General features: G+C 44.7%; 1 protein-coding gene across 1 annotated transcript in view; it reads left to right on the top strand.

The window, feature by feature from the left end:
* LOC138292877 (mucin-17-like) overlaps positions 1 to 26,112 on the top strand; it is a 70,805-nt gene extending 44,693 nt beyond the window's left edge. Inside the window, exons 3-6 of the mRNA XM_069231724.1 lie at positions 508 to 610; positions 11,913 to 12,088; positions 15,759 to 20,123; positions 24,194 to 26,112. Coding sequence (XP_069087825.1) covers positions 508 to 610; positions 11,913 to 12,088; positions 15,759 to 20,123; positions 24,194 to 24,612 — 5,063 coding nt within the window. The 3' untranslated portion in view covers positions 24,613 to 26,112. The remainder of the gene's footprint in view (positions 1 to 507; positions 611 to 11,912; positions 12,089 to 15,758; positions 20,124 to 24,193) is intronic.
* The last annotated feature ends 1,230 nt before the right edge of the window (positions 26,113 to 27,342 follow it).

Raw genomic sequence — 27,342 nt, 5'->3', positions numbered from 1 at the left:
CCAGGGGGATTCAGTGGTTGTGTATCTTGTGTGAATCTCACAAGGTTTATTTATCCACAGTGCCCTGCAAATCTCACCTGAAATCAGACATTTTTCTTGCGTTACTGTGATGGAAACTTCTGGAGTCCGGAGGAATCGACTACATTCCCAACATTCATAATTGCCCCACATGCGCCGATAAAAATGCTGCACCATTTGTATGGCTGGGCCGGGTGCCTGCAACAGGAACCGATCAAGTTGAGGTCAATAGGAGCCCCCACGCAAGAACTCCTATTGATTTTCCGTTTGATCTGTTGCGGTCACAGGCCCACTGCCCAGCACACAAGTGGAATACAATTTGAGTGTATTCCAGTATGCATCATTAGTGATGCGTCACTTTGACAATGAATTCTACTTTCTTCTCCTATATAGCTTTTGAGATGCCAAAGGATGCTCGCATCTCATCCTTTAAAGGTTAGGTGATTGACATTTTATTTTTGTAAAAAAAAATGTTATTGTGCATTTCAGGTCCTAAGCCAGCTGCCCCTGTGACTGTGAAAACTGCTCCAGTGAAGCCAGAGCGCCCTGGGACTGCAAGGCCGGCTCCGACCAGAAACACTCCTGTTACCAGGTATAGAAGCGTGTGGGTTCTTTAGATACAGGCATGCTACGTCTGAGTTTGCATGCTTTAAAATAAGAAACCCTGCTGTCATTTCGGTCCTTGTGAGCAACACTTTAACTGCCATCTCTCGTTCTCGACCTTTGTAATGGAGTTAGTACTCTGACTTGTGGTGGTAAAGGGGCTTGGATGGGTGGTTGGCTGTAGATTTGAGCATACCTCCATTTAACGTCACTCGCAGTAGCAATTCCCTCATAGTGTCAAGCAGCATGTTGTCATAGGTGTAAACTGTCTTCATGTTGGCATTGACCAAGTGGATACATTTGTGGGTGTGAAGTACGTGCATATTTAAGCACACTGATGTTTTACCGACCCTATCTTAGCTTGCCTGCATCTCCCCGGTAAACCTGGGTCTTTTACACCCTCCGTCTTCTAATAGTTCTTGGGTTTGCATTTCATCCGAGGTGGGTGCATTTACAGTCCCCATTTTGGAGTGTACATAGCGAAGGGTTTAGAAAACAGACTGCAATCCATGTGTTAACTTCCACATCCAAGGACAACTTCTTCCTAATATTTATCAGACTTTGTGATATATATAATGCACACACACACACACACACATACATATATTTATATAATGTTCAATGGCATGTGTAGCTGCAGATACACATGCTGTGCACTGTTCCTGCCATCTAGTGTTGGGCTTGGAGTGTTACAAGTTGTTTTTCTTCGAAGAAGTCTTTCGAGTCACAGGACCGAGTGACTCCTCCCTTTCGGCTCCATTGCGCATGGGCGTTGACTCCATCTTACATTGTTTTCTTTCCGCCATCGGGTTCGGACATGTTCCTCTTCGCTCTGTATTTCGAAACGGGACAGTTAGAAAAGAATCTTCGGGGCTTCCGCTCTTCATCAAGGCCTGGTCGGCCCGACCACACCCGTCATCCAAGACTAATGAACCGGACCCCCTTCCGTTTCTGTCCTAAGTGTCACGCAAAGTATCCTTATACAGACCAGCATCGGGTCTGTAACCTGTGTTTGTCGCCCGAACACGGAGAGGATACTTGTGAAGCTTGCCGAGTGTTTTGATCGAAGAAAACCTTAAGAGACCAACGCGCAAGAAGACTACAAATGGCGTCGAAGCTGAAACAAGATCTCGACGTCGAAGAGGAAGGGAGAATTTCCATCCAAGAAACACTCGGATGAATCCGAAGGTGAACAACCCTCGACGGCGCAACAAACTGTGAGTAAACCTGCCCCGTCCCACACCTTGTGTCACACCAAGAAATTCAAGGCCACGGGGACGCCACCACCAGCAGCCCATGGCTCAACCCACAGAAAGGAAGGTGACCAAATAACATCGGCACTGAAAAAGGCCAGAGATTTGCCGAAGACTTCCGACTCTGGTCGAGATTCTGGCACCGAAAAAATTCGGCATAGAGTTGTCTAGTCAAACAAGCCTCGAAAAAGCTCCTCGGAACCGAAAAAGACAATTACATTAGGAATTTCGGTACCAAATTGTGAGCAAGACTACTGCATAGCCAGAACTCTTCAAAGCTGCATTTGAAATCCAGTTAACTTGGGCACTTCTCATATCTGGGAGTGTGCTGGCCCTTGTTTTGCTCATTGATTTGGAGATGTAATAATGGACAGTGGATCTTGTTGAAACCAAGTATCGCCTGTGAAGGTTAAAGTGACGTTATAGCTAGTGAGGTAATTTAATTTGATATTGAAAAAATCCCTAGAAATTTACTGAAAAACCAAAGGTTACAGTGAAGTTGTAGTTGGTCATGACAGCACGTTTTAAACAATTAAAAAAAAAAATAAAAAAAATAACTGAAATTCACCAATTATAGTTTACTGAGCTAACTAGCTCTTGCGCCCCTGTATTCCCTGCTCATGACTCACATATTACAGGGCAAAGATTGCAGCATGGGTTTTGCATCTTGTGTCTAATTAATTGCCAGATTACTTAAACTATCCACAAAGTGCTTGGTACAGGATGATGGCTGTGTCCAGGAGGACCTTGGCCCATCTAGGGGAGCCCCAGTGTGTAAATACTAATTTATGGAGTACATGATTCTCCCTCATTTAGGAATTCATTTCATATCTGAAATACTGTACTGTCATGAACGGGGCATGGCGGTGTGACAAGCTAGTTTTGCAGCATGAATCCTTTTCTGGATTCACATGCTGTGCATTATTCCGCCATCTAGTGATTTGGTCCGAAAAGTTGTGTTCTAGTCTTTCCCCCACCACTCCCAAACCACACCATTCCTCTGGGGCGTAATTGACCACCACTTGGTGCTTAGTCTGTCCTCTGTGTGATGTCAGATGGTGCCCGGGAAGTTCCTGAGCGTGACCTCCATCTTCAGAATCTTTTTTCTGCCATTTGGTCTGGCAGCATTACAGAGGAGCTCCGAACATAAACTTTTTAAAAGTTTTTTCAAACAAAGAAGAAAACTTGGAAGACCACATTGAAGAAGACAGCAAGAGAAGAGACCTTGCCACTCCCCACCGATGGACGCCACCAGAAATCAGCCTTGTGCTCCATGAGTGGACACTGCAGTAAAACACCTGCAGACCCAGTCGGGTTCACCAGAGGAGGGAATTGGACCCACCACTGTCAGAGAAAGAAGACAGAGGTGACAAGTAAGGCCCATGGAAAATACCCCTTTTAAATTTTGCCCAAATGTCCGCCACAACTTTGCAAAAAGGGACCCCCCCCCCCCCCCCAAATGAGGTCTGCAACCTTTGCCTGCCGAAAGATGACCAGGACTGCGAGGCCTGAGTGGAATTTGTCCCAAAAACACCAAAGGTATGACACAGGCAAATACTGGCACACTACATGTCCCAGAAGCAAGAGTCACTCAGGCACATAAGCCTCTCGAGCGGCGAAGAGGAGAACATGGAGGAGGCCGAAACAGCAAGAGGGGGAGACTCAGACGTCAAAATATTAGCCAGAAAAGTCCAACCGCAAAAGATGGGAGTTGAAGGATGCCGAAAAGAAGGTAAGTCTGCCGTAAGGCTTGGTCCCTAAGTACTCAGACAAACCAACAAAAGCAGCCTTGGCATCGAAGATAATGGTGACCAAAAGTCAGCAATAGCTGAGCCAAACTGATCCCGACCAAAGGATACCAGAGGCCAGAAGGCATAGTCGAAAGAACCAACGAAAGCCCTCAAATGCAAGGAAGAAGGCCACAGCACAGACACTAGAGCGCGCAAACCCTCAAAAGGAAAGTTTTGACGTCTGACGAAGAGACCTAGGGGCACAGGAGCTCGAAAGAAAAAAGAGGAAGCTCAAGGCAAAAATGGCCGCTCTCATCCAAAGAAAAATGTATTTGATTTCTTGAAAAAATTCTGCAATCCTGCTGAGGAGGCCAAATCGGCACTGGAGGCACCAGCAAGCCCTGAACCACAAGAAGAGCAGGAAGAGTTCTTTGAAGTAGACTAGTAGGCTCATGGTTTTGATTCCAGCCATTTCAAGGACACATGGCAGGATCTCCACGTTTATTTCTTCTGAAGAGGGTATAGACAACTACCCATCGCTGCAATCTCCACCAGATGATCTGGCCATGTACAACTGCATGGTGGGGAAAAAAAAAAAGGGCTGCAGACACCTATGGGGTACAGCTGGAAGAAGAGGAAAAGGAGGGATCATGCTGCCTCCTAGAAACACTATAACCAATCCAAAGGAGAAACCTTTACTTGCCCATGCTGTCCAGCATCTTGGATCAGGGCAAGCAGGCCTTCTGGAAACACCCAACACGGGCACTCCCGCCCAGAGTGGAGAAAAAATACAAACATTCCACGCAGGACCCTAAATACATGAAGGGCAGTGTCTCCGCAGACTTCATTATCGTGACTACTGCGAGGAAGAGAAACAACGTGCCCACCTCCACCGGTCCACCATCCAAGAAGGAAAGTAAAAAGCTGGATATGGTAGGAAGAAAAATGGAGGCTGCCAAACAATGGAGGATAGCCAACTCCAGTGCCCTCATGAACTGTTACGGACACCAGCAATGGCAGGAAATTGAAGACCTCATGCAACACCTCTCTGGGGATTAGAGCCAAGTCTCTCATACAGGAAGGGAAGGCATCGCAAATACATGCTTAGTCAACACTAGATGTGGCAGATGCAGACAAATGTGCACAGGTACCACTCTCTAAGGAGGCACACCTGGCTCAGGATTCAAGCCTGAGGTACAAGCATCAATAATAAATGTCCTTCACAGGGGACACCCTATTCAGACAGGCAGCAGATGACACCCTGCAATAACCAAGAGGACAATGAAATGGCAAGAGTAATGGGGGTGCTACAGTTCAGTGGCACACATAAAAGCCCCCCCACCCCATTACAAGACCCACAGGTAGGGCGCTTTTAATACAGGGCAGCAACAAGGTCAGCAACAGGGGTCTTCCTTCCAAACCATTCAACCACAGCCTTAACAGCACCCAGAAAGACAACCCTTCCCCTATTCCTATTCCCATTCCCCCACAATCCACCACCTCCACCACCACCAATGTGGCACGGGATCTTCAAACAAATGACTCCCAGGTCAGGGACACCCAACACAACACCAGTGGGGGGCAGAGTCCAGGAGTTACAAGGGAGATACAAGAAGTAATCCCACTACTGCAGGGAGGAGATTACATGGCTACCCTAGACCTAAAGGATGCGTACCTACATATCCCTGTGAACCATGGCCACAATAAATATCTCCGGTTCGTGTTGGACATGCAACACTACGAGTTCACAGTGCTACCCTTCAGCATAAAATCTGCACCAAGAGTCTTTACCAAGGTTCTCTCTGCAGTAGCAGCACACTTAAGGCAAAAAAATCCACTTTTACCCATACTTGGGTTACTGCCTAATAGGCATAATCAAGGAGCAAATGCAAGAGAGACGGACAAACGGTCATGCACATGTTACAGCTCCTGGGCTTTACAATAAATCTGAAGAATTGATCACCTCAAACAGAACCAGTAAAGGTGTCCGTAGGAGCCACACTGGTCTCCAGGAGGGCAAGGGCATACCCAATCCAGAAGAGGGTAGAGGCCATTGAGAAGCAAACTCTTCTCTACCAGAGGGATCAGTCCCTGACAGTGAGGACTGCCATGAAGCTCATGGGGATGCTGGCATCATGCATACAGCTGATCCCTCATGCAAGATTGCACGTGACCCATCCAGGAATGGATCTGCAGCAAATGGTCACAGGCCATAAGGAGCTGTGAGGATCTAGTGGTTGTCACAATAAAGGTACAAAGGGAGATACAGTGGTGGAAAACAAACAAGAGCATAGGGAAAGCTTTCAAGACACCAGCTCCAACTCTGACCATAACAACAGACGCTTCACACACAGGCTGTGGAGCTCACACTGGCCCTCTGAAGGTACAGGTCCTGTGGAACGACTCCGATGCAGTGACACACATCAACTACCTAGAACTGAAAACAGTCCTCCTAGCCCTAAAAGCCTTCCATGCACACTTGACAGGCAGAACAGTTCTAATGCAAACAGAGAATACAACCACCAGGTTCTACCTGAACATACAAGGGGAAACCAAGTCCTTCACCCTGTCAAAGCTAGCCCAAGACATTTGGTATTGGGCAATACAGCACCAAATAACTCTCCAAACAATTCACCTACCAGGAACACTCAACACAGAGGCATACAAGCTAAACAGAAAAGAGAACAGCTCACACAAGTGGAATTAAAGCAAAAGCTCATCCAAAGGATTTTCAACACCTGGGGCACACCAAGCATAGACGTGTCTGCCACGGCAACAAACACAGAATGCCAACACTTTGTCTCCATTTTTCCACACTCCCTGTCAAAGAGAAATTCTCTGTCAATAAATTGGTCAGGGAAATTTGCATATGCCTTTTCTCCTATTCCCCTAATCCACAGGGTGCTGAAGAAGGCCAGAAACTCAAGGAGCAAGATCATCCTCATAGCCCCACAATGGGCAAGGCAGCCCTGGTTCTCAGATCTACTATAGATGTCCAGGTGGCAGGTAATCTTACTGAAACCAGTGAAGAATCTACCAACAGTACAACGTGGGGACGTCTTATCACCCTGAACCAGGCTGTACTCAACCTAGTAGTTTGGCTCCTGAATACTTAGAATTTAGCCAATTACAGCTCCCTCCAAGGGCGGTGGAAATCATGAGGGAAGCAAGGAAACCAAGCACACAGGATTGCTACACAAATGGAAATGATACATCCATTGGTGCACAGACAATAGGATGGACTCCAGGACACAGTACTAATATACCTGACCCACCTGCTAGATAGCGGCCTCACCTATGCACCAATAAGAGTACATCTGGCAGCAGTAGTGGCATACACTGGGGGGGGGCACATCAGGATCCAGCTGCTTTACATCACCTGTATTAAAGAGATTCCTAGAAGGATCAAAGAGTGGCACCACCAAGATCAGCACCGACATCATTGTGGAACCTGAAGACCGTTTTAACACAACTGATGACAAACATTGAAACCCATGTACAAATCGGATCTAAAGTCACTCTCCCTAAAGACAGCCTTCCTGATGGTAATCCTATCGCTACACAGTCAGCGAACTGCATGCACTAACGGCACAGGAATCTTACTTAAAGATACACAAGGACTAAATTTTCTGCACAAAAGCGGGGAAACTGCTAACGATGAGACCCAGAGTACACTCAACCAGAAAGAAGGGTGCCGCGCTGGCATAGCTGGTAAACATACCTATCGAGGAGATCAGCACAGCAGCGACGTAGGCATCGCTACACACCTTTGCAAAACACTACTGTGTGGACATTTAAATGAACGAGGAAGCACAAGTATGACAGAAGTACTACGACACCCATTTGCCAGCTCATGCACATTTCACCACAGCCAGCCCAAAGTAGGGGATACCGCTGTATAATCTAATGCACATTATGTGAATCCATAATAGGATTCATGCTGCAAAACGAAATTGTTTCTTACCTTTGGAAGTAGTTTTACAGCTTTAAGAGTTTTCTGGATTCACCTGCGACCCACCTAAAAAATCTGAAGATGGAGGCCACACACCGGAACGTCTGAGGAGCCGTATTGTGTCACAAAGAGGATGGACTAAGCAGCAGTGGTGTTCGATGACGCCCCAAGAGGGGTGGGAGTATGGGCCAGGGGGGAGACTAGAACACAACTTTCTGGACCCAACCACTAGATGGCAGAATAATGCACAGCATGTGAATTTAGAGAACTCTTCCAAGCTGCCAAACTAATTCTACAGGTAAGACCCCATTGTGTTACCTCCGTAAACTGTAACTGGTGAGTTGCAGTGTTTTTTTTTTTTTTTTTTTTTTTAAGTGATGGTAAGACTGATATTTTCATCTAACTACATCATCAATTTAACCTTGTGGTTTTTTTTCCTGTGCATTTTGTGGCCTTGCTGGACCACAGGGGGGGTGGGGGTTTCAGGCCCTTTGAAGGTTTGTGCCAAAGGGACCCCCAAACAAGGGCTATAAGGGGTCAGGATATCTCTAACCTGCCCGCTTCTGTATTTTTCAGGACTCTGGGACCAAGTCCTCGAATCCTGCAATGGAGATTAAACTTTTTTAATTAATGCTGCGGCATCTAACCACATCGGGTGGTCTTGCAGAACTCCTACGGGCCAGACTGATCAGAATTAATAGTTAACTGTTTTTTTTCTCGTGGGAGTCCTGCGTAACAAATATCAATAAATTCTGAGACGACTGAACAGAATAACACCAAATTATTAAATGGACGCTTTCTGAGTAATGATTTAGCCGTGTGTGTGTGTGTGTGTGTGTGTGTGTGTGTGTGTGTATATATATGTGTATGTATATATATGTGTATGTATGTGTATATATATATATATATATATATATATATATATATTCACTGAAAAAACAAAGCTTACAGGGAAGTTATAGTTAGGTTCTCAACTTAATTGAACAATTTTTCTCTGGATTCGCGAATCCTGGATCTGTGGATTCGTAAATGGGATGGTAAAAAAAAAATTGCCCAATTTTTGCCCACCCTCAATGTGTCCTATGGGGTCAGGATACCTGTATCCTGACCCCCTATGTGTTTTTTCCCCTCTTCCCACCCGAGTCGATGCAACAAACAAAATGTTGGCTGCAACTTTTCTATCCGGTTGCAGCCAGCCAATCAGATTCATCTTGTGGCGCGTGGATTCGCATCCCTATATATGTGTATATTTTGGCCTTGAATTTCTCCAAAACTACTGAACAGATTTACACCAAATCGCAGAAAGCATGATCTGTGCAACAGAATCTACCTTTTTTTTCCAAATTTGATGTAATTCCATTCCGTGGTTTAGGCTGTAGGCATGTCCAAAGGTCCTATGGAAAAATGAATAGGGGAAAACGATTTTGGGACTGCCCCTTTTTCTCATCCCTGCTTGACAGATCACCTGAGAAATTTCCAGGCAGAAGCTAAACTTAGCTAAGTATACGTTATGAAATTTTCATGAAGATTAATTAAACAACACCAAAGTTATTAGCAAAATTTCAACAACAAAAAAAACGCTTTTCTATTGAAACTAGGTCATAACTACCTAGTGGCAACTATATATATAATCTCTATAATATATATTATATAGAGACTCCCACAACAGTAGAAAAATTGTGTCCGAACGAGCATTGAAAGAGGCTAAAGGCTGGCAGCCAATGCCGTACCTACCGTTTTTGCTAATGCTTCTTAATAAAACCAGGTCTGTATTAAAGGGAGTTTAAGTCTGTATTGTGAATGTGAATTGTGCAGTAATTCAGACACAAGTTTACATTATGTTCTGTTACAGTTTGTCTTGCAGCATAACGGCCCCTTGGCATATGTTCTGGCACAAATTTTAAGTTTCTAGCTTTTTCATACAGTGTGTTGAAGACCTATTGCATGCACCAATGCCTTACAGACAACTCCCGTTTGCGATCCATGCAGAAAGAACAGATGTAATTCACTCCTCCACTCCCACACCTAGTGCAACCCCTGCTGCTTGCGGGCGGGGGGGGGGGGGGTCCCTAGATTTATGATAAAGGGCTTCTACTAAATTTCTGAAATAATATTAGTGTTATAGCATTCTGGAGAGCTTTACGTTTTTTTAATAACTGGAAGTGGCCATAGGAATCCTGAGATACCATGCAACACTTAGCCTCAGAAACAACCCTATGGTGAAAACACTATCTTGCTAATTGTGATGTTCTAGTTTGTGTAAAAGTGCAAGAGCAAAATGTGTTAACAGAAAACATGAATATTGTGTCAGTCGGGAGGGAATGAACTTGAAGGCCCACGCTGCTGGAACGTTTATAAACTCAAACATTCAGCCAGAGCTTAATGTTTATATAAGAAGGAAGTGTAAGGGCCCTATGCATTTCCCAGGAAGCCACTGCCCCTGACGGCAGTGCCAAATGCCAATGTTAGTATTATCCACTAACCATAACACTGACGCAAATGTTAAAGATTGTACCATTCCACGTCACCCAAAGATGTAAAAAATGGCCTGGAATAGCTTGCCTTTTTTTTTTTTTAAATGTATTCGATTGTTAATTACTTCTGTTGAAGTGTTCGCTTAAAAAAAAAAAAATCGGACCGTGGTAGAGTAGCAAAGTCCTATGATGAGAAATGGGTGTCGATGCCGAGCACTTGTAAACACCAGCACTCATTATTCACTGGATTTAACCCACCTGGCGTAGGTGCAGGAAAGGAGCCTGTAATTTATATCCTAGATTTCTTGCAGTTAATTAATACCTTAACATAGCATCTTGAAGGTTCCTCTGTCTCTTTAACAACCACTCCCGGTGCTATTTTTTTTTTTTTTAAGATGTTAGTTTATTCATAGGTGTACATCACCGGTAAAGACTTATTTAATGCTAGCCTTCCCCTCTGTATACTGCCACATTTACCGCAACATTATTGCCCACCCCATAGGTGGTTAACAGTGTTGTCATCTTCCAGTGATGGTCCAGAGGTTATTGAGTTTTATTATTATAGTTTTTAGTAAGATTTTCAGTAAGAAAGTCGCATTTTTAAATCTAAAACTCCTACTAAAATACTTATAAAGAAAGGCATATGACATAAATACACTCTTCAAATGCAATTATGGATCAGAGTTGAAGGGGAGACTATACAATGGGATAAAGGTGCATTAGACCCAGTTAAGCACCAACAGTTAATGGCAACTTTCCTATCCTACTTATTGGCGAAAGCTAACTCCGCGTTCCTTAAAGGCTGATAGATAGTCACTATACGCCACGGGAGAGCCCATTGTTCTTAACGGCGCATTTGACATCTCTCCAGTCCATGCAAAGCAATTAGATGCAACTTTAACGCTCGGTAGTTTCTTCCTTAAACAAAGTGTTTTCTACTAGTGGCTGCTAACTAATTCTGCACTGTAACGCATGAAAACTCGGCTCCTTGCTCACTCGACGCGTCTGAGAAAACGTGCTAAATGTACTGGAAATATCCAGAGGGGGCTGTGGGGGGGTTATTTGGGATTGTGTCGGCAAACCCGAGAAGCCAGGCCACCCTTCCGGTTCTGTTACTTGGCTGACGGGGACGCTGGGCCTCTTCAGTGGCGCAGGGTGCACATTCCGCCCCGTCCCTCGAGTCTTCGGTGACGTTCTCTGTGCTGAAGTGATTCAGCTTCACTAATAGTTCCCTGGACTCCGAAAACAGCCATTTCTCGGGGCACTGGCGGGTTTTATTTGGTGCCGCGCGCACTACCCCACCACACCCCGAAGAGAAGCACGAGGCCCGCCACGCAGGCGGAGAGCTCTGTGCCCCCACGTCATTCACAATATTTTATCGTTTGCCATGCCTCGGTGACCTGCCCCTCCTCTTATTCCGCTGTGCCAGAGATGATGCAAATATGCGTTGCTGCTTTGCATAGTGGTGTTATGTCTCGGCTGGTCCCTCGCGCACAAAATCCGACTTTATCAGTATACATTTTAAAGTGGGAAATCGTGCCTTAAACAGCGACCGAAGAAAAACTGCCATACATGTATGCAGGATGTAACGATAGAAGATGAATGATAACGTTTTAAAAAGTACTCCGCCGCAGAATGCGCAGTGCGAGGCCACCACGCCGATGCACACCAGTCCGACTTCAGTGCAGTGTGCATTAAAACTCGTGGAGTTGGCGCTTGCTGCTTACACCTGACAGGTTAGCATCCGTTTAATTTTTCCTAAGGCCGTACATTGAGTAATGGTAAACCCCTGTCGCTTATCTTTCTGCTTCCGCAAGTACGTTGTTGGTGGTTGTGTCTTAGGCAAAAGTGCTTTATTTGTCTTTCCTGTCCCTGCTTCCAGGCCGTCATCGTCTACAGCAGCAGCCGCTTCTACCCGCACAGCCACACCACCTAGCGCAGGCAGAGGGCCCGCTAAGGATAAGCCGCTCTCCGCCAAACCCAAACCTGCAGCGCCATCTGGTGCCCGGACCACGGCAGCGACGCCAGAGAGACCGAAGATCGATGCAACCAAGAAAGGTAGGAGTGCGATGAGGCATGGATGGAGAAAGTGACGGGGTTGGTAGAATTACCCCACTGCTCTAGTGGAAATTATAGCTCACCTTGTATTAATGATTTCTAACGACTGGTTCCGATTCCTCAGATTTAAGAACATCTAGTGAAAATACGTTAGATAAACGCTCTTAATGGCAAGACAAAAAGGGGAGAAAGAACGATAGGAAATCAATGCTGAAGGCAGAAAATAGGATGGAAAAAGAACCTGCAAGTGTAGAGTAGTGAAAGAAAAAAAGTTATGGTAAACTTGGCAGTTACCAGTAGGAACTTAAGAAAAGGTTTAGGGCTCTGCATTTTTTTTTTTTTTTTTTTTTTTTTTTTTTTTTACAAATTACACACTACCTTTCCCCCAAATATCACATCCACATTCAGCATCAGACATCTCTCATTATCTTATTGTTGGCATAACTATATCCAAAGCACCTCACTTTCACCGGTGGAACCTGACCGTTTACCCTGGAATCAACACAACCAGAGTACCCACACAAAGATCGGACCATACATTTCACAGTAAGAGGTATCCTCTCCACATCAGGTGTAAGCCACCAGGACTCCAAAGATGAGAAGGAAATGGTGACAGCTTGCTCTGACACGCTACAGGGCAGAGACATACTGACTTTCTAAGGCTTCTTCTTTCTTCTAAGGCTTCTTCTTTCTTCTAAGGCTTCTTCTTTCCTTCCAAGGCTTCTTCTTTCCTTCCAAGGCTTCTTCTTTCCTTCCAAGGCTTCTTCTTTCCTTCCAAGGCTTCTTCTTTCCTTCCAAGGCTTGAGCTTACTAGCAGGGCCTAGCTGCAATGTCACCTCACATAAATGGGGAATAACCACAATCCTTTGGGAAGTGGGACTCAAGCTGACCTGGGGAAAGCAAATGTCTCTCTCTTAAGAAGACGATGTATATTATTTGTAAACAAAATACATAGATGGAGGTAGGAGGGAATGCCCAATCCCTACCCAACACATGTTAACACAAGGCAGCTCAATGCGCTGCCTTGCGTCAGTTTCTGGTTTGTTCTTTCTTTACAAAGCCACGCAAAAACTTTCCTATGAGGCTATTTCCTCTGTGCATGTGTACTGCAGCATTCAAACAAAGAGGAAATAATGAAGAGAAATTTAATATATTTCACCTTGTTACACCAGTCTCAGTTAGACTTACCAGTTTGGTGCAAACATATGTTTACAAATCTTTGTAAATATGAGTTTTCATCAAAATACATGGGTGGTGACGGAGCACCACCCATGTAATGTGTACATGATGCAAGGTAACGCAAGGCAGGGCAATGTTTTTTCTTTATTTCAGTACAAAGCCACACAAACAGTACTTTTGAATAGTAGATAAAAAAATAGATTTTCTATCATGGTTGCTCTAGCAAAGTGACGCAACCACAACTCAAAATCTGGGCCTCAACTTATATATTAATTTTTTTTAGAAGTCTGCCTCAAAGAAATTGGCAACAAAGAGAAACGTGACAGTAAATCAGGTTAAGGCACCTGCTGCACAGAGGTTTGTGTTCCCAGTAAATCTGAGATAATAGTAATCTCAGATAAGATAATTCTGTGGTTAATGTGTTTGCTGGAAAGAGCTGTGTTTTACCTAGTCCCGGTTTTGACTCAAAGTAGCAGCCATGGAAATTGCATCTCCTGCAAAGCATATCATGTAACATGTAGATAACAGTTTTTTTTATTTATTTTTTATTCCGAGCTTAGCAGCGCACAGCACTGCTTTTCTGATGTGTTGGTAGCTATGTGAGCTTTTAACCACACCCACCTCATACCCATTGCTATCACTCGTTCATGAGCTTGCCTTTCAAAAATCCTTTATCATCATTAGTAAATGCTTTGTTTCCGTGGGGAATTTTTGTTATCGCCTTGGCCATGGACCTTGTTATCTGGACAATTCCACGATTGCCAATATGTTTGACTGTGAGCGAACTTTTGTTTTCTTTTTGTGTCGTTACCTTTGTACTCATGCTCATGGTGGCCATGGCACTTTGAATCGGCTGGCTTACTGTTTTACTTTTCATTTTCAATTTATGTGGCAAGAAAAGTCCAGTTAGGAATTTACAACGCTAATAGAACTTACTTGAACAAACGCGAGACCCATTGTATTGCAAATGCTTGTTTTTTTTAAATGTAAATAGATACATAGGTTACTGCTTTTAACACAGATCCTTTTGTTACTTAGAGTTGCTTTGTAATCCCTCTATTATAGCGCAGTGAGCTGTGAATGATATGACTCCCTTACCTTGTAACCCTCACTCTTATGTAACATAGCCTGTGCGCTGATTCACAAACTTTTATGATTTGTCAGTATAATGTGTATGTGTCATGTGAAGTGGTCTGACATCCTGCATTGGGATGAATATCGCTGTGAAAGAAATAAAAATACTGGTGTATAAATTGTTACCATGTACTGGCACAGAGTAACATGTCTGACATTCTTACAGTGCATGCATGTCTGTTATATACAGGGTCTGAACAAAGTCAGAATTGTGCCCTTCTTCAGTACCTGTGGAGTGCTAACAATCTGTGTGCTTTTGTTTCCTCTCCACTGCCTTTACATGTAGGTGTGAGGCTACAGGCAGCTCACAGCCTGGATTTTAGAACAAAGGAGGCCAAAAGGCCCCTTAAGTTTGGCCTTGGTAATGGCCCAGCTGGAGTCTGAAATAACAAAGGCCCCCCTCCCTGCTTGCACGTTGCTGCTCAGAATGAAAGCAGACAATGAGCATGAATGTGTCCTGGTGTTTGAAAATTATACCCAGGCGAGTTTTATCAAATTATACAGTGAGGCCCAACTTCTTGACATGATGGACTGCATCCACCCTGTGAAAATAGTGGGTCCACCTGCGTGTACCCCTGACCTGTGCCCTACCATTTAGTCTAGAAATTTCTCCAACCTGTAGCCCCCGCTAGCTGATTTATAAGATTTCACAGAGCTGCTATAAATTATACCACGTGTGTTAAACTTCACTTTCTCACTATGTGGAGGTCCAACTGATTCTTTCTGGAGTTTGTGGACGGGAAATTGGGTCTCTGCACGGTAACCTGACCCAGAAGGGAGACCAGAGATGAACATGTCACACCTTGAGGTGTCACCTCTCCTTCCCCAAATGTTAGTATGAAAACCGAAAGCTGTTTTCTTAAAGTGACTATCAAGTGCTTAATTTGTGTCAGTGGTCGCATTTGTTCAGAACAGGCACTAACATTTTAGGATCAGGACTTAATTTCTATTGTTGGACTTTGTCACACAACGAGGAGGAGAGAAGCAGAAAAGGGAGAAATTGGTAGAGAAAATAGTAGAACAGTACCAAAATATGGGAGGTGATGAATAACCTGTGAGAGTGAAAGAGACAGGGACCTCAGTGTGGTGCGAGATTGCCCATGAGGTGGCAGCCTTGATATTTGTGACCCACAGGTTTGAGAAGTCTAGGCAGCAGGCTTCTAAGAGAAGCTTCCAGCCCCTGCACATTTTATTTATATTTTTACTTTTTACAAATTTTACACTAATGGTAGTTCTGCACAGATCTGTGCGTGTTTCATACAAACTAACATGGCGACGTATTAATAGCCTTATATATTGTTTTTTTTTCCCAGTGTAATAGAACATGTTCCTAACTGTTGTTTCATTTGCCTTTTAGATGTTAGTAAAGTTTCCACGCCCACCAAGGGCTCCACCCCTACCTCAGTGCCCAAGAAGTCTGTCACCCCCGCAAAGGTTGTGCCCGCTAAAGTGCCAAAGCCTGCAACAGAAACAAAGACTGATGTTAAGACAAAGGGGCCAGTGACCAGCACCACTCCGAAAGCAACAGATCGAACAAGGCAGCCTTTGAATGCAGGATCACCAGCACCCAAGACTCTTACAACCAAGCCAGGGAGCGCAGCATCACCCACTAAGCAGGTGGCTACACAGAAGGCATTGTCAACCACACCCAAGAGGTCTACCAAGTCTGCCTCTGGGAAACCCACGCCAAAAAAGGAACCAGTCTACTCCCTGGAGCCTGTTGCAGTGCCCAGGAGAAAGAACCAGAGCCTTGATTCACCGGCTGCTGAGGATGTAACAAAGCCACTGCTGGCAGAGGACAAAGTGGTGGAGAAAGTGTCGGTAACCAATCTGGCTGCTATAGAGAGCTCACTGGAGGAGAGCCCATTTACTCCATCAGTAGATGCATTGCCACTTGGTGGTGCCCAAGCAAAAACAGACACTTGCCAAATTCCAGAGTCTGGAGACATCCTCTCAGCTGACTTAGAAAACCATTCTGCACTCGACAAAATACCAACCTATCCCGCAGAGGATGCTGGCACTTTAGTGCATGGCCTAACAGAGGAACCAACAAATGACCAGATAACTACCCCCATTGAGCATGCTAAACCGGTAAACAATTGCAACGAACTGGGCACTGAGGCAGAAGAACAGCTCCTAATGGACTTGCCAGCACAACAAAGCTTGCCAGAACATAATCAAGAACCTTTATCAGCTGAGAAGTGTTCTCCACTGCTTGAAGAGCGACCTCAAGAGCTGCCTCCCCAAATGTCACCAATGCAACCATGCTTCCCAGGAAACCTCTCTTTGGAAGCAAACGAAGCTGCAGCAAATGCGGAGTCGAAGCTGCCCGAATCTGAAGAGCAGATTACTAGTGCTGAAAAGTCTTACTCTGTTGAAGGTAGTCTTGAGACAGTGTCTGTGCCCTCTACTGTGATAGATGAGGGAGTGCTAGGGGCTGAAACAAAGTTTCCTGAATCAGAAGAGATACCTTATGATGACCACCCCCCCTTCCTTGAACGTACTACAGAGGCAGACCTAAATACCTCCCCTTTCACATCCTCAGTTGAGATAGAGGATAATTCCGCATATGTTGCAGCAAAGTTACTAGAAGCAGAATGTGATATTTCTGGGGATGATTCCTTTGAAAACACTGCAGTCTCAGACCTGAATGTGCCTGTCTTGGTGCCCTCAGTCGCAGTAGATGAGAATCCACCATGTGCTGAACCGAAGATGCCTTACCTTGAAGACCACCTTCCAAATGACCGAGGTCTCTCTCTGGACTCTTTAGAGAGGACTGCAGAGGCAGACATTAATGTACCTATCGAGGTGTCCTCTGTTGTAGTAGGGACGGGCCCACCAACTGCTGAAACAATCTTAGCCAGTGCAGAAGAGGACTTTTACTTTGACCATGCAGAAAGTACTGTAGGGATTGCCCCTGCATTATTTCCCTCTGTTGCAGTTGATGATACGCCACCATGTGGTGTTCCCACATTGCCAAAAGAAGCAGAAGAGGCTGCCATTGACACCTGTAGTCAGTCTAGGGAAAGTACAGAGACTGGCCCGAGTGCCCCTATCTTAGATGATTATGTTGCAGTAGAGGAGAATTTAGCATGTGTTTCAACCATGATGCCAACTTTAGAAGCAGTGGAGAAACCCAATGAGAGCCACAGTTTGTCCTTGGATTGGGCTGAAAACAGGCCAGATGAACTCCTTATCTGCAGAGACCCTTATGCTGACATACAAAACACACTAATTCCACCTTTAGAGGCAAAAGACTCACACACAGAGGACATGGTCTCGCAGAGTACAGTCTCACAAGTGGCTGCTCCAGAGGAGGAAGGACCCTTGCTGCAGTCAGAGGTGAAGAAAGTAGAAGAAACTGATGTCACTCCTGAGCAACCAACAGAGTGTGACTTGCATTTGGAAGAACCAGATTGTCTCGCCGTGCTAGAAAATTCTAAAGGGTCTCTGCTATTAAATGAGATGTCAGATGGCTCTGAAGAGACGATAACTGAGAATGATGGACTTGAACATCAAGTTGCTGATCAAGCGCCAGAGTTGGTTCCTGAAGACAAAGTACATATAGAGGAGGCAAACCCTATTCAAGATGCTATGGATGAGGAGCCTTCCATAGAATGTTCCACAGTACTTCCTGACTTTGTTGGTCAAGTGATCGTCACAGAAGAGAAAGCAAAGGTTTCAAAGACAACGGTGGATGAGTATTGCACTTTGAAGGAAACATCTGTGCCCGCGTATGATGCGTTAACCAAAGAAGAGTTTTCAGAGAAGAGAGAAACTGAAAGCTCACAAGAGATAGATTACTTGCATAGTTCCTCTGAAGAGAGAGGTTTTTCTGAAAGTAGTTTTCCTGAAATGGAACTTTTAGACAAAAACACTGCAGAGGTTGCTTTTGTGGGGACCCTGACGACCTCTCTAGCACAATCCCAAGGTGATTTCGAGGATGAATCTATAAATGCCTACCAATTCCTGTCTTTAAATCCAGCTCAGGAGAGCCGTGACATATTGGTGTCCGATAGCTACGAGGAACATGTAGATGAAAAATGTGACAAAAGTTTGGAAACAATAGAGAGAGAACCTCTTCCCATCTTTGGTGGACTCTCTGACAGCTTGCCTGAAGCTCATCCTTCTGAATACCACCAGCCAGAAATGCTTGGTCAAACAACAGAGCAGGTTACAGATGTTGGGGCTCCGGAAATAATCACCAGTTCATGTTTGGAACTCAGCTCGACCTTACTAACTCCTTTTTGCCCAGAAGATTTGTCTGCTGAAGTTTCTTTAATTAATGAAGGTCCACAGTCTTACGAGGCTGCAGAGTACATCAGTATCGGCTCCCCAATGTCAACATTTCCTGTAGAAGGGGCTGGTGTGGTGAAGGTTGAAGAGCTCACTATGCCCAGTACTCCTCCAGATGATGTTCCTCCTCATGTAACGACTGTCGAAATAGAGGAGGGGAATTTACAAAGTCAGGATGACCCTGAATGCACAGATCCCGTTCTAACGCATGAAAGTGAAGACATGGTCCACAAGCCCCATAATCTTCCTCTTGAGACTGCAGACGTCTCTCTTGAATTAAATGGAAACCCACTCTCTCCATATGAAGGAAATATGCAGTCTCCCTCATCAGAATCACGGGGAGCACTTCAAGAACAGTCACCAGAAAAGGTTTCATCTAAATCTAGCACATTGAGTGGGCCAGATCTGGCTGGAAAAAGTAGCAGTGAAACAAGCACCCCTGAAGAACTTAGAGACTATGACAGTAGCTCTGGCGTTGAGTCCAAATCAGAGGACAAGCTGGGTGGCACTGGTGACCTAGCGTTTGCACAGTCACAACAGCCTTTCAGTCCCCTCGATGATCTACCCGCAGACCAAGATTTAGGAATCCACATGGAGAAGGGGGATGATGAGGCAGAAACCCTGCCAGCAGATGAGGTCTTGGGGGACCCTCATACTGAACCCACAGTCTCTTCAGAGGAGCACTCCGAAGCAGAAATTGATGGAGACCTCTCTCTCAATGGATCCACTAAGTGCCCTGCCTTTGAAAAACTAGTCCAACCTAGCGTAGAGTTCAATAAGAGCAAGCCTCTTGTGTCCTTGGCTTCTCCGCCCTGCAAGCCCTCACTGTTTCATTCTGTGGAGGAGTCAGAAGAACTAGGCTCTGGTGATGCTGGCACTGAGACTCCGGCATCCACCAACTCTGCAGGTTCATATGATGTTTTTGACGGTGCCTTCCACTTGCACTCGACAGACAGCTGTGGCAAAAGCCCAGGGGTCTCCTCGCTAGATAGTGAGGAGCACGTGCTGGAAGGAAGTCGTGACCAGTTCCTAGTTGGGCCTCAGAGAGAGATAGGATTTTCCGTAGATACCTATGCCCTTCCGAAGGAAGAATATCATCGGACTCCATCTGAGGATGAGGATAGTCCTCACCATCCTGCCTTGCCTCCTGAACCTGCAGGGTGGAAACAAGAGTTCTTGGGGAGTGGATCCATTGGTTGGGGTCAGCAGTTGGAGCAAAGTCCATCATGTGGAGAGCATGTGGAAAACCTGCAGGGGTTCACTGGGCAGTCCAGTGATGAGCCCCAGTGGGTGGCACAACCTACACCACTAGCAACATATCGACAGAAGGATCTGGAGTGTGACTTGATGCCGACTGCAGACATGCACACAGCAGCACAGTCGTACAGTGCCACCACGGGTGTAGGGACAGATAACATGACAACAGGTAATGTATAGGGGTGTCCCTACTGAGTTGTGGATTGGTTGTGAGTGCCAATTCCAAAAGAACGTTCACGTTGGGCTCAGGGGAAGCAGCATTCTTCGCGGCTTGGAAACCCATTTTAAAGGTCTTCTAAATTAACTATTGGAGTTGACACTAGGGAGGAGAAGTGCAGAGATCCACCTTGTTGTGCGGTCAGTGAATAGACTTAATATTACCCAATTTTGCATGGACTAGACAAAAAGGCAGACAGTTTGGGGGACTATTGGGGTCATAACACCATGGGATAAAAAGAGGGCAGCCTAGCACAGTCTGTTTCCACCAGTAATCCTTATTCCCAAATTGCCCCCCTTCAGGGCATCCAGTGCTGCTTTTGATTCCCTCGAGCAAGAGTGGCACATGGAAACCCTCGGATTGCTATCTTTGTAAGTCAGTCCAGGCGCTATACCGAAGAACCTGCATTTCTTATTGTCCTTTCAAGCCGCAGCTCTGGTGTAGCCTTCGAATGTATGTGAAGTGGTGTTTTCTGAGCCAGACACCCCCAGCTTCCCACACACATTTACTCTGTCCAGGCCCTCTCCGCAGACACCAGCCAGCGCCCCTTAGTTTGAGCGCAAGTTGTTTTTAGGGGTTTGTTTTTTAAAACTTTGCATCATTGATCATGTCCGCCCATTAACACTAACCACATCCAGCGAGCAGTTACCTGGTTGTTTATACCATGTCCTTTGGGAAGTATTAGTCTTCAATAAAAAATGCATCCTTGTTTTTATTCGACCTCCATTTTGGATTTTGTTTTGGGGATTGGGGTAGATACAGCACTATTAATTATTTTATTTATTTCCCCCCACCCCTCAACCTTTGTTCTTTCGGAAAAGTAGTGATCAATGATAGGCGTGTTTTCAGGGAAGGCTTCATGAAGTTTTGTGACTGGAATTTCAAAGGTTCAGATTGTTCTGCCCACATGCTACCCCAGTTTTCTTCCTATGCAATTAACATCCACAAAACATCTCCTCGTCTATTCCAGTCGTATTTAAATGTTTGGCAGCCATCACCCGGTTTCCGACAGTGGCACGGGTGAGTCAGACGTGCTCCACCCTGCAGATCATTTGCCTCTCTTTTCGAAAGAAGAACCTGAACAGAACTTGAACCTTAAAATTACATTCCAACATACTTTCACTTGATGCAACACCTTCATGTCTTATCTTACAACAATGCAAATATTCAGCCTTTAGTACTTCAGCCGCTCCTGTTAACCAGCTGTCAGTAAATGTTCAAGCCGTGTTTGTTCGTGATGCCCTCCAAGACAAAACGTTGTACCATGGTCTGGGCTCAGATACTTGACACTCAGAAAATGCGTTGTTTTTTTTCTGTTGTTTTTGTTTTTGCTGCTACTGAAACAGTATTGTGCTCAATGCCACAAAAAACTGACCGCATTGCGAGAGGAGAGGGAATAAAGCAATCTCCAAGTCTGGATGAAAATTACTTTAACATACGGTGCCTACCGATCTGTCCTCTATCTCGAGTGTCTGTTAAACGGCCTGTGGTGGCATTGGTCTTTTCTCTTCCTCCAAGCCCAGATAGATAATTCATACCACCCTTTGTGGAAGTGGCGTGTTGTGGGCTATCTCGACTGAAAAAATTCTTAGAGCTGGTTAATTCAAAATGTGCCATATGGTTTCCCTGTAACAAAGAGGCCTTTTCTTAGAATTACTGCTGCACCTATCTAGCTTTTTTTCAAAAAATGCTACACACATATAGGCACACTTTTGTTACAAAATGTTTAAAATACTGTTTGTGTAAATTTGCTCTGGTTGATAAAGTACTGAAAATTCAAGAGATTGCCACATGGAGACATAAACCAAATTGGGTCCGTTTATCTAGCAGCTACTACAAAGTGTGTAAATATATATCATCAGGCTTTTTATATCCATTCAAACTGCTATTGGTTCTGTTTTAGTAGGTCTTTAGTGTCCAAAAACTACAAATTATTTTCTTTCATTTCAGTCTCTCTACAATAACCTTCCCGTAATGTCCAGGGTAAGCTTGTAACCTTAAAGGCCTCGTGTCATGACTATCTTTATATCACTAAATACGAGTAAGTAACCACCAGAACCACCAAGCATCTATCAGAAGTGGGTCCTTCTTATAGAAATATTTATAGGAAATGATTGTGTCTCACGCGTTCAGCTTTCCAAGCCGATATAGCTACTACCTAGATTATTCAAGAAAATTCATCCTTTATTGCAATATTACATACATGCAGTGTCAACACATCTGAATCGGGGTGCCTCCCAAGTACTAGGGGGGGGGAAAAATAAAAACAAAACTGTATACATAATGTAAAGAATCTTAATCCTGCACTTTTGCATTTCCTCAAAGCTTGAAGTCTTCTGAAGTTGCTACAGGAAATCTGGTGAGGTAGACCAAGTTCAGATACTCATTCAGCAGCAGCCTATTTCGTCCCCTTCCACTTTGTTGTCTGCTTTGTGCCAATGGCAGAGACTGCTTTTTAGGATGATGGCATGTGACACTGCTCCGTCAAGTCCACTGGGACTGCCCGTTAGCGTTGTCTTCATCACAGATAAATCTTTCGATTTGTATGCTGAATTTTTGCATATTGGGCAGGCTAAGATGGTCCACCAGAGTCTTGCACTCTCTGCCTTGAGGTAGGCAGCCCTCCAAGGTCACCATGGTCTCCAGGACTGTTTAACACAGGAGGCTGGCCAGTGCTCCGTGACGCTGTTACTCGTGCCAGAGGCACTCCAGAAGGATCCAACATGTGGAGACTAAAATGTTTTCTTCCATCAAACAATCATTCATCTGAGTCAGATTCTGAGATATATAAAGAAGTGATCAACACTTCTATGAAAAACTGTTGAAATGAATCTAGTGATAATATACCCAACCTGTTCCTCACAGCCATTTATCAAACGTTTTCAGTCTAAAACAAGTGGAAGCAGTGGATGAGGGGTGGTGCACGTTTTAAAAAAAAAAAAGCATCCTCTTGAACTGTAATGTCCAAAGTTAGTGCAGGGTTCTTGCTACGTTTTTCAGGATAACTATTAACTCTATAGCTGACCTCCATTAAGAATCATTGGAGGTAAATTGATCCCATGTGGGCCTTGAAGGGTTGATTTGTACCTGGCCACCATGGGTCAGTGTTGGCCACCTCTGCTGTAAAAAGCATGGAAGACAGCAAGATCTCTTTTCCACTCGTCCCTGGAAAACATTGTTGTGGGTTGTAACAGATACTCGATTACATATCATGGTAAGCATATAGGAATGGGTCAAACCCCAAATGGGTGAGCTTGCTTTCAGGAGGCCATCTAGGTTGCAGAATGGGTAGCTAGCTTTGCAAAATATTGGGCCTGCGTTCCTTCCTGTACATACACAGGGTTGGTGAGGGTTTTCTTACTGCAGGGATGTGGGCTTCTGAGTAAGGATAAAAGGACTCCGGCCTAAGATGAACAGTGACTTCAAGGCACACATAAGAGTAAAGTGTTTGAATAGTCAGGATGCGTTCAGCTTCAAGATTAACTCTTCATTGTTAGGACCCTTTGTCAAACCTTCAACAAAGATTTATCAGCTAACGATTAGAGATGGGGCATGCAAAGGGTTTAAGAACTACCTTGTTGCTAGATTTGCAAATTGGGTGGGTCCCTCTGCTGCCGATCTGGGGGTTGCCAACCAGGCAGTGTTGTCATTCCGGTTGTGAAACTCTAGCCTGTTCATGGGTGATTTAGCCTCTTTACGCCAGAGTTAAAAACTTGTAGAGTCATTTATTGGGAGGAAAACTAAGCTTTTGTGACAGTTTAATGGGACGGGTAATGCATTATTTCTTGGCATAATCTTCATCTGGAATGGGTCAACGTGGGCCGGTTGGCAGCCCCGGTTGACTTCCCACTCCCTTCTTGCTCCTAACCCACCTTGTCTTTCTGTTCTTGTCTGTGCTTGTGATGGCTTGCAGTCCCTTGTTCCCTTTCCCGACCCCTTTCACTCCTGTGTTCTTGTGTACATGTTCATCCTTGTCTTGTGAGGATGGCTGTCCCAACCAATAGTGCTGTGCCCTGTTCCAGGTGTCGGCAGAACCCCTCCGGAGCCCTTCCTCCGGGCACAGGGGCTTGGCCCACCAGAAATCCTTTCTACAATCTACGAAGTGGACCCACCTGCTGAGACGGGGTTGCTACAAGCGGAGCCGCTCCCTCAGGCCCAAAAACAGGAGGACTCAACATTGACCGAGATGAACCTTGGCAGTCTTCAGGCAAATGTTGTGCAGCAGCTGATCAGTCGGACGCTGCTCTTCACAGCGGGTGGCAGTGGTGAAGTACTGAGTAAGGGTGTGATGAGCGAAGTTGAGCTCGGCAAGTGGACGGAGCTGCTGTCCCCATTGGAGGAGTCCCGAGCCAGCATCACATCAGTCACAAGCTTTTCCCCGGAGGACATTGCCTCGCCCCAGGGCGACTGGACAGTGGTTGAAGTTGAAACTTTCCATTAACCCATCCTTCTTTATCACAACTCCCCTTTATTCCTCTCCCCACCCTCTTACCCATCCTGCACTTGAAACAGCTTTGCTTTACTGAGCATTCCTCTTGCTTTTCAGCCTTTTCCTACTCTTCTTGCCAGCTGTGCATGATGGTACGCGATCGTAGCTTGATGGTACTGTGATTGCACTGCTCTGTCAATCATAAGGCTGCCAAGGTACTGATCATCAAAGAAGTTGATCCCATTAACTGTCAAGAGCAAACACAAAATTGTCACTCAAAGGTGAGCTGGATTCCCCGTGGTTATATGCGGTCTCTTACAATATGGGTTACTAAATGAGACCGTACTACTTAAGCTCTAGTTGGTGCCCTCTAGGGATTCGTGGTGGGGGAGTGGCAGATGGTGTCCTCCTTGTCCACGGTTAATTAGAAGGAATTGTTGGGCCCATCGTTGCTGTGGAGGGGAGTGCACAAAGATCAACCAAGCAAATTCCTGCCAGTTTACACCTCTGGTGTATTGGAATGAGGGGAGTTACTATCTTCAGTATACCACTGGTGTATTTGTGTATATTTGAGGGAGTAAAGTTGTAACCGAAAACACCTGTAAGTGAGGACCCTTAATGTTTGGAAGTTAGTTGCAAAAGAATGGGACCCACTAAAGAAAAGTGTTTTAGTGATTGTAGTAAAAGATAGGCCCTCACAGATGGTTGGAGTGAAGAGCGAAACGCAGGCAAAGCCATATTATATTAATTTCACCCCTGAATTTACAGCTAAAGCCCTCTATCGTTTAGGCTTCCCCCTTAAGTCAAAATAGCAGTTATGAGACTCCACCCTCCCAAATTCCTATATTCAGAATTCTGCAGCTGTCTTCGCTACGTCTTGTCCCTGGTCACATTTGTTCCCAGTTCCTTTCCTATGGCAGAATAAAGTTTACTGAAGGCACTTTAACCTCTCTACTTTTGCCTGGGAACTGGTGAAGTAGACGAATAGTTTTATCCTCTTTGCACAAACCTTTAGTGGTTCCCCCCAGTGACCTGCAAAGCTGAGTTTGTTGCTCCCCGTACACATACAGCATTTGCTGACATAACTGCTGGGAAGTTATACTGAATGGCCAATTCCCGCTTTGTTTCCCTTTGTAGGAATAAGGCAGGGAATTGTATTGTTCCTGGTTACCTGGCAATCCTAGAAATGCCCCAGCGGCTCATACATTTAAGGAGTTACCTAAGAGGGATACTAGAAAATCCATCCCAATCCCTAAGAACTGTTTGAGTTGTTTAGTTTGTTCAGAATAGACGTTTCCAATTAAATAGCAGAGAAAGAGCCATTTGTAGTTAGCCACTGTACTAAATCTATTTTGTGAGCTGTGGCGAAATGTTCCTGCGCTGAAGCCACTGGAAGAACATCGGACCCTGTTTGACTGAGCTGTGTTATGAAATCTAATCTAGAAGCTTGAGTGTTTTGTTATGAATTTTAAATTATAGTTGCATTTTTAATAAAGACTGCTTTGAAAGGTGCTGTTATGCTTTGGACTTTAATGTGCTCGGAAAGGGGTTTGACTACATCATTTATTTCTTAAATTCTGCTAGAAACTCGGATTTAAAAACAAGTTGAACTTGCAAAGCATGAATGGAAAAAGGTTGCAGGCAATTTTAGCAGCCAACCTATCTCTCATTCCTTCAGAGGTTAACCAAGGTTTTTGAGACCGCAGGCCTCCTTGTTATGCTGTCCGCATTGGGTGCAAACTTCTTTTAATCAGTAAAGGTTTTGCAGCTTACTTTGCATTGTCATGCCAGCTACTTGTTGGACCTGAAATTCTGAGGTATTTTGGAAAGTCTTAGCTGAGTGGCATGTTGAACAGATCATATTTAAGCTGTCAACCTAAAACTCGCAGTACCCGTCCACGTGGTACCATCTTTTGGCGGATCTTTCCAGATTCACAAGGCACGGGTTTTTCTGCCAGCTGCTGGTTAGGTCCAGAAGTAGATCTGTTTCAAAGTTTTTACTTTAAGTGTCAACACAGGTGGAGCCAGTATGACTCACTATGATGCAGACCGTAAGCCCACACTGCTCCAATATGTGGCCTCCATCTTAGAGGCTTTTTTTGACCCACTGGTAGATTTAGTTGCATTTTTTTAGCGAGAGAATGAGTGTAAAAAAGCAAATTGTAGATTACAACATGAAATGATGAGAAAAAAACAATGACAATCAATGAGTAGGTTGAGAAATTCCATTGCTTTAGAGCCAAGACAAAAGCTGATGGAAGGGAAGAGTGGAAAAGCATCAACTTAGCCTCTACAGATGAAGGAGTTTACAAGAGTCAAGAGAGGTTGTTGACCTCGAACGAAAGACTTTATACTTTGAAGCCAGTCAAGACTAAAAACTATTGAAAATTGTTTCTTAAAAAAATGAACACATTCAAAGATACCCGACATCAAATATCACACCAAGGGCTAACATTAAAAGACCCGAAGATGAAAATGGAATATTGAAACAGAAAAGTTTGGCAAAAAAAACCTCGAGCTCTGAAGGGCAGGAACAAAGGAGGGGAATATATACACTATACCTTACATGAAATACAAGATGATTAAGAAGCGGTGACAATATTTGAGAAGAGGAAATACTGAAAAACACATATTCACCACAGGATGAAGTGGAAATGCACTTTTAGGCCTTCACTGTCAGGTTTATTACTGTATATTGTGGGCAGCTTAAAAAAGAGCAGATTACACATTTGCAACAATACA

This window comes from Pleurodeles waltl, chromosome 4_2 (genome assembly GCF_031143425.1).
Source record: "Pleurodeles waltl isolate 20211129_DDA chromosome 4_2, aPleWal1.hap1.20221129, whole genome shotgun sequence".
NCBI classification, from domain to species: domain Eukaryota; kingdom Metazoa; phylum Chordata; class Amphibia; order Caudata; family Salamandridae; genus Pleurodeles; species Pleurodeles waltl.
The sequence above is the reverse complement of the archived record's forward strand: the minus strand, read 5'-3'. Positions and strand labels throughout refer to the sequence as shown.